Source organism: Xenopus tropicalis, chromosome 3 (genome assembly GCF_000004195.4).
Source record: "Xenopus tropicalis strain Nigerian chromosome 3, UCB_Xtro_10.0, whole genome shotgun sequence".
Taxonomy (NCBI): domain Eukaryota; kingdom Metazoa; phylum Chordata; class Amphibia; order Anura; family Pipidae; genus Xenopus; species Xenopus tropicalis.
Genome location: NC_030679.2, coordinates 36,453,097 through 36,468,684, shown reverse-complemented (window position 1 = coordinate 36,468,684; position 15,588 = coordinate 36,453,097). Strand labels below are relative to the sequence as shown.

Sequence of the window (15,588 nt, the reverse complement as noted above, 5' to 3'; positions counted from 1 at the left end):
CCTTTTATACAGTTTTTTAGACACAGTTAATCATATGCAGAGCTCTACCCAGTTATTCAGGCAAAGTTAATCTTACAGTATGTAGTACAGTACACAGTTAATCAGGCCCAACTGATCATTTGCAGCACTGTACACAATTATTTGGGCACAGTAAGTCCCTGATATCTTCTAACCACAGTGGTTTCATGTTGGCTGTTGCTGAAGACCAGCACTACAGAAGGGAAACAGACTATTTTGTACACACAGGCATCCCTGGCAAGCATAATTGCAAGGATATGATGAGGTCTGGAACTGTTAAATGAAGCACATGAACGTCTCTTTAGGTCTTCTTTCAATTAATGAAGATATAATTAACTTAAGTCTATATTAAACCTTTTCTGGTTTGTCCTGATTTGTACCAGTTATAAATTCTATAAATTGCCTTTTGTGGTCTTTGTAATAAAAACAATTGCAATCTAAAATTAACACCTTCTGTGTGACACAATGCCAAGAACTTAAGTTGTTTTGGATGTGGAACTGTGCATGTGATTTCTGTCTTTATTCTTCAGTAGCGGTTTGGGGCTCCAGCTAGAACTCTCACATGCAGGGGGCAGATTGTAAACAGGTAGGGGTAAGGGCCTGAGCACAGACATTGCTGTCTTTTTAACCTGCCAGTCCTATGGTGAAACCAAGTGTATTAATGTAAAGTTGTTCATCCGTTTACTCGTATAACAGCCTCTCCTGTTCTAGGAAGGCTTTACATTAGATGTTTGAGCATTGTTGGTTCCATTCAGCCAGATGAGCATTAGTGAGATTTGGCACTGATAGGCAATACGTTTTGTGTGGTCTGCCACTTTATGACTTTTGCTGCTGCTGCTAGATGTTCCACTCCCCAGCTGAGCAGTAACCAGAAAGCTAATACAGAGTGCCCCATTTGTCCCTATTTACCCTGTTGTTTTATAAATATATTATTAGACTTTTCCAGACAAAAGCCAGACAGCAAGCTATTTAGGGTTTACAGCCCCTGGTTTGCATCTTCCATGCATTTCATGTATTTCCTTTCCATGAAATGTGTGACGAGAGTGAGACAGCACCCTGACAGGCAGAACCTCTTACCAAAGAAAAGGGGGAAGTGCCCCATGCACTTTAATAGCCACGGTGACATCATGAGTTGGCAGTGGTTGTATTCGTCAGTCTCTTGGGACCGCCACGTTCTTTGTTAGAGAGCTACCGGTAGAGTCATTTAAACCAACCGCAAAGTTTTAAGACTAAGCATTTTCAGGTCACATATCACTTCGTCTGGGTTTTCCTGATGTTCAGAGGGTCAGATTACTGCCTGTGTGTATAAGGCACATGCTATTACATGCCGGCTGAGTACATTACGGCAGGGTTCTGCGCCGTGCGTGACCTGAAGCCATAGCAGCATGTAATTGATTTAAAACAAATTAGGTTTGTGTTGTTAAGTGACTTGTGACATGAACATCATTAAATGATTTCCTGGGGCTTAGCATTTAAGATGAGCTTTTTCCAACCCAAAAAAAAGTTTTAATTTTTTTGTTGTTTTTTTTTTTCCTCCTACAATTTATAATTTCCTTCTCTACCCCAGCTAGCAGTAATTCTGTTATTCATGCAAGCTTGCCAAATAAGAGTCTTTTTTCCACCGATATGTAATAAAAGGCACTAAGGAAAAGTAATTCATAGCAACCAATAAGATGTTTTTTTTAAACAGGTGACCAGTAAATGCTACCTGCTGATTGGCTGCTATGGACCATAGGCCCACTCTCAAAATTATTTTTCCTCCTTTCCTCACCAACCTCTTTATTTTCCTAGTCTCTTTTATTTACATGCTTAGCATATTTCGCCTCTTTGTTCTCATTCAGAAATAGGGAATGACCTAGAAGTAGGCCAAATGGGGAGGAGCAGGAGGGCCCACATACACCTGGGCCCACCGGGAGTTTTCCTGGTATCCTGGTGGGCCAGTCCGACACTGTCCTTAAAGAGGAAAACAAGCCCTCTAGTTTAGCGCTGTAAGTGAAGCTGGCAGAGGAAATGATTGGGCCATCATGCAGCCGGGTTATTAATGTTGGAATGTGAGTTCTACAATTTGCGCTATCACACAACCTTTATCGCGCCCTATTATCTTTGTGCCCCGGGTTTTACATCGCCTGGAAGCCCTTGCACCTGTTTGGTTTCTTCTTGCCATCAAAGGATGGATTGTTAAACATTTGCTGGCAGGTATCTCTGTTATCAAATATTCCTAGCATGCAGCTAAATACCTCATTTTATGGCTTCAACAAAAGAAGCAGTTAGGAAACTAATTGGGAGCCAGTTATAATATTTGGAGTGGTGAAATATAGATTGTTCCTACTGGTTAGCTCAGTGCGGATGCGTGACGGATCTTTATTATTGCTGGCAAGGGAGTACTCTACAAATCGCTCCTATTGCAATTGTTAACCCCTGAAGGCTGTAGCAAGGCATTCTATTTCATGTCACTCACAACTTTTTTTGTTGAAAAGGTTTTATTTAATAAAAGTTATGAAATGTAAACTCCCCCGCAGCTGCAAAGCATTCAAACTGTACGTACATTAGCATGATAATAACAATGAAATTACTCATTAAGGTAAACTGATAATGCATACAGTGTGTCCCCTTTGAGCAAGCATAGTTAAATATGCTCCAGCACAGTAGTTTGCCAGTGCATTTAACAGTGTCCCTAATTAGAGACATTAATTAGTGGGAAAGAAGCATTACACAATGTATAGAAGCCTGCTAGGGCTGGAGGATTTCCACTCATCTATTATAATTTCTTTGCTGGATATATTATCCTTGTAGAGACTGTATTGTCTAGGATGATTAACAAACTAACCTCTGGGAAAAGAAGGCCCGGGATTAGCCATCAAAGTAATTAACTTTGTCCAAAACTCTGCAGTTCTGAGCATAGCCAAAAAATCTGACTTGACTTGCCCTGTTCATCATTGGGCGATTATATGCAAACGGAAAAGGATCCAGGGAAGCCACTGCACGACTTTTATAGAGAGTGGCATAGCAGAACATTAGGCTGGACAAATGTAACTCTCAAGACACACAGAAGCTGTGTAAAAAACAACAAAATAATAAGTAAACATGACCATTTCAATGGCGCTCAACATCATGCATAGTTATAAAACTGTGAAAGGACTCTTACACATGGAACATAGAAGGTAACTGACATTCTCTTGCAGTTACAGGAGTGAACTGAAACTCCAAACATAGATGAAATGTGGCAAACCAAAGGGTTAACTCAAAAATAAATTTTTATGGTACTCTCTGTTACTGGTTCTCTGTAAAACTCTTTTTTATTGTACTCTGGTCCTGGTTCTGAATGAGACTCCCTGGCCCATTTGTATCTGTTTTGTCAGCTTATTAGACTCTTTGGTATGTACTGTACAAAAAAGAAATGGTTCCCATGAGGCCACCCATTAACATTATCACACTCTGATCTGTTCATGCACCCTGGTGCGATCTTTCATATGTGGGGCAGTTCAGTATGAAACAAAAGTAAAACAAAATAACATTTCTGTTTATAGGCAAATCCATGATTTTAATAACCAGATAAATCAAGCGTCACAGTTCTGTTTATGTAACCTCCTGCACACAGGCTGTGAATGCAGAGAAATAATTGTGCTGGAATGGGAATAATCAGATCTTTAAAGCCTTCTGCATTTTATTTAAGTTTTCTTTGCCAAAATGTATGTATTTATTTATTTATTTTTATCCTTTGATAGCATAGAGACTCACTGCTGCCTTGTTAAACTAATGTCTGCATTTGCTTTTGTCAGCACACATTTGTGGCAGGCAGCGTACGTTATTCCATTTAGCATGTAATTGTGCTTTATAAACACCCAATCCACTATTCATGTGGCCTTAGTTAAATAACATGATGGTCATATAAATGGCAACTTAGCATTCACCTTACATGCTATACTTTAAACTGCATTGGGTTTTTAACCCCAAAAAAATACTTTTGTTTGCTGTAGGACAGTGATCCCCAACCAGTGGCTCGGGGGCAACATGTTGCTCCCCAACCCCTTGGATGTTGCTCTCAGTGCCCCCAAACCAGGGAGTTATTTTTGAATTCCTGACTTGGGGGCAAGTTTTGGTTGAATAAAAACAAGATTTCCTACCAAATAAAGCCCCCTGTAAGCTGATAGGGTGCATAGAGGCTGCCTAATAGCCAATCTTAGCCCTTATTTGGCACCTCCATGAACTTTTATCATGCTTGTGTTGCTCCCCAAGTCTTTTTACATTTGACTGTGGCTCACGAGTAAGAAAGGTTGGGAACCCCTGCTGTAGGATAAGTACATATGGCATCTACAATCTGGTAAGTGCGTTGGAAGTGTGGCACAATGGGGCTATACAGAGATCACGGCTGAATGCAATACTATGTACAGAGAGATGTACAGATATTATGATCTGCGTAGAAACTAAAAGTACATCAGTCCAACAGCTTGTAAATATCTTCATGATAGGAAAAAGATGCGAGCAGCTGCCATAATAGCTTAATCGCTGTGGCACAATAGACATTTTAATGCCTGTGATCTTCCCAGGAAAAACTGTGGGATCAAAACCGTTTTTAGATACTCGCAGCTGCTTCTTTGTACCAAGTGGGAAGCACCTATGGCATGCTGTATTATTTATACAGCGTCAGGGTGGGACTGGCCTGCCGGGGTACCAGGAGTTTTCCCAGTGGGCCCTTTCTAGGACACAAAGCTGTACCTCTTTTATACCTTTACCTGGTTCTGGGTTTGTTTTTATTTATTCACAGCAGTCAGAAAGATCTAAGGTAGCCATACATGCCCCTAAGGCCAGGGCTACACGGAGAGATTAGTCACAGTCGCAAATCTTCGCTGTCGCAGGTGACTAATCTCGCCGGCAATGCCATCCCACTGGCTAGAATGTAAAATGCCGGTGGGATGGCATACGCGCTGCTGTGATGTCCCAAAGTCCCAAAGTTTCCTCTAAAGACAACTTCAGGCAACTTCATCGCAGCAACTCATATGCGAGGCGACTAATCTCCCCGTGTGCCACTGCCCTAAAAGCTGCTGACGGATTGAGGGGCCCTCAGGCAGGCCTATCCAACCAATATTTGGCCAAAAATCACCAGATTTCAATCAGATGGATTTAAAAATCCTGTCAGGGCAAGGAGCTTGTTGCCCCAACTGCCTACATTCCATCAATGTTATTTGATGGTTTGGCCCTTACAAATGTTAATGCACAGTTACATTTTATTCACCAACTTTAAATCACAGCAAAAACTTGGACACTTTTCCATTTGCCTAGGGATAAACATGTTTCCCTCAGTTATGGCAATAGATAACAAATATTGCCCATGTGACACAAATGTTAAACTACTATTAGTGTACTGCTACTACTACTAACTACTGTTAGTGAATTAGCCCCTGTAAATGCCTGCTATTGGGCAGGGACTATTCCAATGATCCAGAGTGAGCTCTCCGTGTCAGGCTCCAGTTTAGTAACTCAGGAGCTAGAGCCAGTGCAGGGTGGAGTAGCCTGGCAGCTTAGTACACTACATCCCTTTAATGACTGAGCCGACAGATCTTAAAAGCTGTAGAAGAATACAAACATTTGTTTTTGAAAATCTACACTAATCAGTTTTTGCCTTTGAACTGTGAATATTTGTGCTATGAATTCCTTCATGCTTATTCACAACACAATGTTTTATGGTCATTATTTATGGGGCTGATGGAATGCACAGAGCTGGAAGCAACTTTACAATTAAAGGAAAGATGAAACCTACCTATTTAGTAGCTCAGAAAGCAGTGGGTGGATTTGGGATGCTCTTACCATGACTTAACAGCAGGCGTGTACTGATCTTTAGTCTTCTGACAGCTTTTATGTCTATTTTTCAGTTTCTTTTACATACATCTAGAAAGGAATTCCGTCAAAAGAGACAGTGCAAAGCCAAACTATAGGTTTAGTTCTTTGGTATTTTAGGTACAGCTTTGAATTATGTAAGTCATAAAAAGGTACAAACTAAACTGAATGCAGTGTGGTGCCAAGGGGTTAATGGCACGCCAGCACAACAGAATACTTCACACATGCTCTTTTATTAGGGACCTAGCGGCTCAATTGAGATTTGGACAATTTCAGGCCCGATGATGGTCGGGGATGGTGGCCATACACGAGCAGATAAGCTGCCGAATTGGTCTAAAGGACAGCTCAAATCAGCTTGTGTATGGCCACCTTAAGTTACAGTAGTCAAGGTGGGAAATGATAAGAGACTGGATGAGTGTTTTAGTTTTGTCTAAACTGAGGTAAAGGCGTATTTGGGCAATGTTGCGCAGGTGAATATGGACAGATTTGGCAAGTGATTGGCTGTGTGGTATAAAAGACAGGTGGGCGTATATGATAATTCCTAGGCAGCGTGCCCGAGTGTTTGACTTAATTCCCTTTTTTAATTCCCTATTGACTTAATTCCCTTCTGAAGCTGCAGTTTTGCCCAAGAAGTCTCTTACAAGAATATTTTTCTCTCCCGAGGCTCCCAAGAGAAGCTAAGTCCGATTGTTGCTGAGTATTCCGCTACATGCTCTGCTTGTACTTAAAGCCAATACATTCTTATTGGGCCATAAAGCTGGGATTCACTTATGGGAAAATGTCATTCAGCTGTTACCACATTTCTCTACAGGGTTGTTAAAGTGTTGCTACATTGGCACAGAGTCAGAAAGCAATTAGTTTGGAAATTATATCTTTGATATTTCTGGAAAGTTTGGAAACTACGTGACTGGTATTTCTGGAAAGTTAAGTGTGGGAATTGCCACACTTTACACAGTACCCCACAAAAGGGCATATTGTATGCCAGCAGGAACTGAGATAACTAAAGTCATATATTGGGGTATTTGTTGGAAGTAATCAACATTAGTTTTGTTTTGAATTTAGGAAAGTGTTACCCATCCAGGCATATAGGCAGTGTATTAATGTGTGGCCAAGATGGTTAAACAGAAGCAAGTACAGCTGGGGCTCTTCTCTCAGTTCTCAGACTGCCTTCTTCCTAACTTTATTATCATGTGTTCATAGTTATTTTATAGGGTTTGTAGTAATGGGTAGCCTAAGGCTGATGTCCCACAGAGCGTATCAGTCTCCCGCAATAAATCTCTGCTATCTCACTGGTGATTCACATTATTTCCGGTAGGACAGCATTGGGGGAGCTTAGTCACCACCGTTAGAGGAGATTAATCGCGGGGCAATTAATCTCCTCGTCTGTCATCAGCCTAAAACTGGTGCGTTTGTTTCAGAAACACTACTATTGTGTATGTAAATAGATTGCTGTGTAGCAATGGAAGCAACTGAAATAGGGCTAAATAACCCAGGTTAAATAGCAGGTAACAGATAAGATCTTTAGAACACCATTATATTTGAAAGAGTTTATCTGCTATCTGCTATGTAACCTAAACTATTTCAACTTTGGATGGCTGCCACCTTGGATACACAGCAGCTTATTTACATAAACTACAGTAGTGTATGGGTTTCTAGATGCAGGCAAATCTAAGGCTTTTTATTACAATAACCCAGGGCCGGAACTAAGGGTAGACAGGCGCAAGGGCTCAACAGTGGTGAGGGGTACCTAGTCCAGGTCCTTGTCCCCAAACCGCCCACATTACCTCCTTCCCCTGTCTTTAGTGCAGCCACACATGCTTGTTTGCATGGGGGTGGGATGAGGAGGTTGGCTGGATGCCTAGGGCATCTGACTAGCTTGTCATGGCGCTGCCATATTCTTTTACTTTGAAAGTTGTTTCCAACAAATCAGACCACTCCTGTCGATATGGTCTGTCTGATTTGGTGTGGACTGGGCATTAACCAGTGATTATGTAGTTCTGTTGGCGAAGAACAGGAGGGATATTTACTGTTACAGGGCTGAATGACACCCTAAAGCATCCTTTCCATATATATTTAACACATGTTTCTGGTACCAGATGTGCTAAATGAGACCAACAGTACATTACTCACTCTGCACATAAAGCTAAGTTCCCTGGTTAGAAGAGTAGCCAGTGGGCGGCAGGGCAGAAATCAGCATGACAGGAGAGGAAAAGGAGAGCGACAGGCCAGGAAGGGCAAGGGAAAGGCTCCAGCTACTGGAAACAATGATTCAGTGGACTTGTGGAAGTTGTCCTGATTGCATGGAAAGACTGAATCAAGGAAACTGAATAGGGTATCTGTACTTAACATGAAAGCACCCCCCCACACTTGCATTCATCTGAACAGGATCCAAGGTAGGCGCTGTAGACTGTAAGTAAAGTCATATTTCAGTAAGGTGAGAGGTGAGATATGGAATGTAGTGCTGTATCCTTATTTTATCTTCATTAAAAAGCTGGAAAAGTCCCAGCCAGTATCCTTCTCAGAAACAAGCTAATAGCTGAAGCTTCACTAAAAATGCATCTCTATAGTGTAGTAACAGACGAATAGATTCTCTGACAATACCCAGGAATACTGGATGTTTTCCTGCCTGAAACACATTATTATTGATTTGAATAATTGCATTAAATTATAGCAATTACATTACAAATCATTTAAGATTTTAACACGTTGTTTATATCCATGCTGGGCAGCCATGTGTGCAATGTGCAGGCCAAAGTAGTACATGTATCCCTCAGCCCTATTCTGATCATCTCTGCCACACATGCACACTCATTCCACAAGTCACTCACCCCACAAACCTTCATGCCACCCTAGGGCACGCCATCACCCCCAGCACTCCCCCTCTCTGCCAGTCCCCTGCAGATTACACCCCCACTAACTGTAGCTGCAGCATCTGCCTCTCCTACCTACCCCTAGTTTTACCCCTGGCAGTTTGAATAGGAGAGAACTATTGTGAAACTTTCTCTTTTTATGGGCCAACATATTCTACCCAGTGGTGGGTGGGAAATGTACCAGATTTCTAGAAATGCCTTTCTGCCTGTGATGTTGTCTTACATATCCTACCCTCTCTGGTGTAAAATAAATAGTGAATGTTGCTGCCCAAACATCAGATTTTATTATTATTTCATAGCAAAGCCTGGCTATGTGTGGTGAATTTTTATGCTGTTTTTTACATAACAAAATAAATAGGCCCCTATATGTACATATGGCAAGGGATTGTGGCCACCTTATTCCAATGCAGTAATATTAAAATTATTATTGTGAAGCATTTATAAAACAATTATGCACCAAGAATGGTTTTACATGAAACATCTATATGTCATAAAATACAGAGAGGTAGAGGGCTATGCACATAAGAGCTTACAATCTATTTGAGAATAGGAGTTGTAGGAAATACAATATATGAGTATGCATGGCATCGATTTGTTCCTGTTTTTAAATGGCTAAAGTGCAAAAGAAACAAGTGCAAAGTGCCATGTGTTTTGCTCACATATTGCAGCCACTGGCAGAGGTAATATATATATTCTTAGCAGAATTGGTGTGCTTGTGGGCATAACTTGCATCTGCCACGTAAATATATATATATATTCATGACTTCTACTAGTGTGTGCAGCAAGTGAGCCAGCCACAAGTATAGGATCTGTGCCCACCATTAACATATGAGCCCTTGTGGCTGCATTCTCAAAGTGCAACATCAGTATAGAGTAGATTTCTGATAAGGGATAGAGGTGTCTGTAGTAGTAATAATAAAAATCTTCTACATTATTTTTTAAACTGCCCATCTCTGGCCAATTACAGGGCCCAAATTATAGACCTATCAGGAGAAATCTCAAAGTATGATATTAGGGAAGCCCCTGCACACCTCCTTTGCACCATAAAATAATCTTTTGCATATTTGAAATTATACATAGAGAGAACTTGCAGCTGCTTGGCTGAAGATACATTGGTATTAAAACTGCATACAACTATATGTACGGTTATGACAAGACTTATACATTGAGCAGTTATAAGTACTATGAGCTCTTATCCTGTTGCTGAAAAATATTCATTTCAGTTTGTATATATCATTACTCTATTTAGACCTGAACATATATATCTGTAAAGAAAAAACTTTTATGAAAGTTTTCAGGTTCTTGCCTCCTCCCACCCACCAGATTGTCTGCCAGATCACATAATGTACCAAGAGACTGGTTTAACAAAACATTCATGTGAAATGAAAATAAACGCAGGCAGCAGAACAAACTGGATGTGGAAACAAATAATTACGATGCTTGTTTATAGCAGCCATTTCCACTTTAGCAGAGCAGACTAAAGTTTAGATATTAGATATGAATGGAGTCCAGGAAGCACCAGTGAAAAGCAGTAAAAAACTGAGAGAATACAGATTTACAGTAAGATGTTAGCCATCCAAGAGGAGTTATCTGAACCTGAGCCCGACAGCAGGAACAGGTTGTACGGCAGCCAATAAAGGAAATATTAAAATACATGTCAAGGAGAGATAGTTCTGTGGCTGATACATATAAGGGAAAAGTAGATGGTGTCTATTTATGTTCCACCCAAAGAAATAAAACATGACTTTAACAATGTATATTTATAAAGCAGCCTTATACTTTACTGGGAAATGACAGTTTCCAGATGTATTATTATAACTCCTGTTTCCAGTCCAGTTGATGTGCTGGTGCCTTAGGCAATATCATGAACAACCACGAATGCACCAGTTTTTCATTTAACCCTCAGCATTTCTCTCATTTTCACTAGAATAGGCTAATGGCAGCTTAAAACTACTGCTCTCTGCTCTTGTCTGCATCTGAACCTGGGGACTGACTTATGGAAAACAACAAGGATGTTTAACCTGGAATGGCACAGGTCTGCTCTAAAAAATGTCCATTGTATCTATACCACAGAGTTGGTGTCAGCCTAATAAATAACAAGGGAAATAAACTGAGGTGATTCCATTCAGTTAGATCTCCCATTCATGTCATGCCAGGTCAGTCACTTAGAGGTTTGCCACCTTTTGTCAGAAGCAATACTGACAAGCCGAGAAAAGGGGCTGTGTAATAATGTAAAGGTGGAGCCATGAGGGGATGGAGCTGTCATGTAAAGGAAGAGAGGCCATGACATAGGTGGATCAGGTTGGGGGGATAAAGGTGGAGTGTGCGTTAGAAAAGAGCAGGAGTGCTGTATAATTACTGTATTTGACATATTTTTGTTACCAGCCCTGGCCTGGCAACCCTGTGCACTGATATGTAGTGGTTTGTATGTGGTTTTCTATTGGTCTCTATTATATATTGTGTATGATGTTTAGCCTTCTTGTTCTGGTGGTTTCCAGCTTTTAAATGTTTTTTGGGAGGTTTTGAAGGAACATATTGATTGTAAATTGTATTCTAGTGTCTTCAAGAATATTTGTATATATATATATATATAAATATTTGTAATATATATGTAAATGTGTTGCTGTAGTTTTGCTATGGCATACTGGCAACATTGCAGTGTTAAATCCATTACTGTGTAGAGGATCTGTTCCCTGAGAAAAACTATTTTAAATATCTACAGCCCAGCAATAACATTCCCCAGGAGGAAATGACCATTTATGACCAAGTCGAGGGAGACGGAGTATGGAAACAAGTGGAAATTTATTGTCACTATCCTCTGTTAGAACCAGGCCCAGCCAGATCAGACTTCAGTTATATAGGGGACGGCTGGGAAATAAAGACATTTAGTGGATAACAAATCTACTGCATATCACATGAAGTATGAGAAACTTTTTTCTTCTTTCTTTTAATTTAGTAATTATAGGCCTGTTTGATATCTGTAGTTATTTGACAGTTTGTTAAAGAATCACATTTAAGATTGTGTTCAGAAAAATTAGGGATCAGCCTGGTTCTGTAAAGGACAGATCAAGTCAAAAAAATTGACTTTTTGATGTATTAAGTAGGTACTTAGAGAGTGGGTTTGCAGTAGATTTACTTGGATTTTGCCAAAGTGAGTCGGTGCCACATAAACACATGCTTTCTGAACTACTGTCTGTTGGTCTTGGTAATGTTGTTGTCAATTGTGCATTTTTTAGTTAGACTAGGGTTTTTAGTGGTGTGCTGTAGGGTTCAATATTGGGTCTAATTTATTTTTTGTTAATGACATGAGGTGGCCATTGTAATCAATGCATCTGTGGTTGGTAATTACATGCAGAATGAGTTGTTGTTGCAGGGGATCTACGTGGCAGATAAGATCCTGGGTTGGAAACATGGAATATAAAACTATGCAAACCACTTATTCACTTAATGGGATTAAACTAAGCAAATCCTTAATGTAAAAGTACATTGGTGTATTTGTGGGCAAGAAAACATAGCCGTAGCAAGCAATACACTGCAGCAGGATGGGCCTACAGAGATTGTCTAAAGAAGAATGGCTAAATATATGGAAAGTTGCAATTATGAAGAAAGGTTGACCAGTTTGGGAATGCTGAAGCTAACACTTTGTTGTATGGCTCTAGGGCGAAAGAAGTATAATTGAAACTCTAAAGTTTTTCATTAGGCAACTACAGAGTGACCCTTTAACACTCCATTACATTGAAAGTGACCCCAGTTAATTAATATGTGTATGTATGTGTGTGTGTATTCGTGCTGTACGATCAGACTGACATACTAGAGTATCGATGGGCCCATGCCCTGTTCAGGCCCAGCATAAAAAAATATTAACCTAGCCATATTTGCACCATGTACCTATACAATACCTATATCATTTAGCACTTAATTACAGAAAGTATACATTGCAACAGGAACATTATATTGCCGTGACCCCTCAGTAACACAAGGTTGGAGAAGAGCACAGATCTCTATAAAGATAACAATAATTGTATGTGGACCAAGGAGAAGGGATTTTCCCCAGCTGCTGAATTTTCCTGCTCAGCTGTCTGTGGAAGCTTGGTTTCATGGCTCAGTAACAGCTGGATAGTCAAAGGCTGAAGGTCCCGGCACCAGATATTTCTGACTAATGGAAAAATCACCCAACAACTAGAGGGAAAAAACACGTCTCTTTTATGTTTAGAAAATAGCTGCATAATGATGAACCTCCGCCTCCACAAGCTCTTTAGGAGCAAATGTTTCATGTCTGCCTTGGTAGCCTCTTGATATTTTCTTCTGCACAATATAACAGCTAATAATAGGAGCCTTTGTCAGTCCCACAGAAAGGAAACCAAAAAAGGACAAGCAGGCTTTCAGTATCCATTCTTGCAAGATTTTTTAAAACACTGGTCAGAATCATATTTCTCTTTTTTTTGCTGTTGTTGGCAAACAGAAAGGGATGCATAGCAGGATTTAATGTAGAGAGCCAGTATAAAGACAGTATGAATAATGTGAGAGCCAGTATGAAGAATAAGGAAAATTTTGGATGCTTTGAGTGATGCTTTTGAGTAGCCTAAAAACACTTTGCCAAGGTGCCCAAAATCACCCCTAGAAATTTGCACTAAAGTTGATGATGAGCACTTGTGCCGGCTCTTGTTGGATGTTATTTGTTGTTGAAACTTAAATAACAATAGAAGTAAAGATACAGAACATCTGTGTAATACTTGCATAAAATGACTTTGTGTTGCTGAAGTGGTCCTGCCATCATGGAAACATTGATGTGTGATGCACTGGCATAAAAATTGTGCATTGGTAATTTAACATTTTGTTCTGCAGCTGTCCATTGCTGAATTTATATGGCCTAATTGACAAGTATATTTATAAAGATAAACGATTTGCAGTTTGGAAATAATCATAGGGCTCACCCCCACCCCCTAAAATGTTCCAGACTGAACTGAGCATTTGCAATCTTTCTTTTTTTTGTGTACAAATAATGGCTTTTTATAGTTTTTAGCAGCTGGTCACCTCCAGAATGTGGCACTGGCAATTTCTTTCTATGTTTCATAGTCCAAAAACGTTCCCTCTGGTCCATCCAGAAAGATGTGATATGATTTGCTGGTCATCAGTCAGCACCGCATATGATAATTTCATGCTCACCATTGGATACAGGGTATATTTTCAAGTTTTAAGTCATTCTTAAGTCTTGGCTGAAAGATGCAGCACAAAAATGTAATAATTCACATGTGAACACCCCCTTTAATACAGTTTTTCTGACTTTTTTGTTTTGTTTTTTAGGATATCTTCCCTACAGAAATCACCCAGACTCGGAGATCAGCACCGGTATCTCCTCGGGGTAGCCCAAGTGACAGCCGACAAATACCACTTCAACAGTACAACAACCCTTCAAAGCTCTACACAAACAACAACAACATAGAAGCAAACTTGTCATCACATATGGCAAGAATCAATCTCTCTTCCCCGCAGAGGTATGTAGTAGCATCTCCTGTCATTCTGAGGGAATAACTTGTTTTAAAGAATGTTTTACCTGTAAAAGACTCTTATTAAGTATATATGATTAGAGGATATATGGTTCATTATATGGTTTATTATTTTGCCCAATGCTTATAAGATTGTAACATAATTTTTATATACAGCCGTGATCGCCAACCAGTGGCTCGGGGGCAACATGTTGCTCACCAACCCCTTGGATGTTGCTCTCAGTGCCCCCAAACCAGGTAGTTATTTTTGAATTCCTGACTTGGGGGCAAGTTTTGGTTGAATAAAAACAAGATTTACTACCAAATAAAGCCTCCTGTAAGCTGTCAGTGTGCATAGAAGCTGCCTCATAGCCAATCTTAGCCCTTATTTGGCACCTCCATGAACTTTTATGATGCTTGTGTTGCTCTTCAAGTCTTTTTACATTTGACTGTGGCTCGCGAGTAAGAAAGGTTGAGGACCCCTGATATACAGTATATAGTGCAAGGTTCAGTAATAGTATATCCTATAGTGTACTCTCTCTCTCTATATATATATATATATATATATATATATATATATATACTGTATATATATTGATTATATTAAGGCACAAAGAAGGCTTTCATAGGGCCATTGCAGTTATTCTATGTATTTGGTTTGTTTATGGTCAGGACTTTGACTTGACTTTCACTTTATTCTTCTTTAACCATTCTTTGGTAGAATCACTTGTGTGCTTAGAATCATTGTCTTACTGCATGAACCTCTGTCTCTTGAGATTCAGTTCACTGACAGATGTATTGACATCTTCCTTTAGAATTTTCTGGTATAGTTCAGAATTCATTGTTCCATCGATGATGGCATGCCATTCAGGCCCAGATGCCGCAAAATAGGTCCAAACCACAACACTCATTTAAGCCAAAATGTTCTATTTTGGCTTCAGCCATCCACAAAACATTCTTCCAGTATCCTTCTGGTTTTCCCACATGATCTTTAGCAAACTGGGAGAGCAGTGGCTTTCTCCTTGCTACCCTGCCATATTCTCATGTCTAAGCAATTATTTAGTTAATTTTTTCTTAATTGATTCATGCTATGGAATAGAGGGTTCTATTTTATTTAAGTCTAAATCTGTGGAGAAAATGTTACTTTTCCAGTTATATATCAGCCAATTTGGCAGCCCACAGTAAAACAAACAGAAATATGCAGATAAATATGGCTTTAGCTGCAGAATAACCCATCCCAGCATGTTTTATTGAACAGCAAAGTGAATGTAAATCTGCTGTAAAAGGGTCAGCGATGGCAGATAAATCTCTCCCAGGGCACAGGAAAATGAAAGAATTCTCTATTAGAACAGTGACAAGGAATCTACAGAATGTTTAGG

At 39.9% G+C, this 15,588-nt stretch overlaps 1 protein-coding gene across 1 annotated transcript in view; it reads left to right on the top strand.

Moving 5' to 3' along the window:
• Nucleotides 1-15,588, top strand: part of pdlim4 (PDZ and LIM domain 4) — a 93,111-nt gene that overhangs the window by 67,649 nt on the left and 9,874 nt on the right. The window contains 1 exon segment of the mRNA NM_203920.1: nt 14,028-14,218. Coding sequence (NP_989251.1) covers nt 14,028-14,218 — 191 coding nt within the window.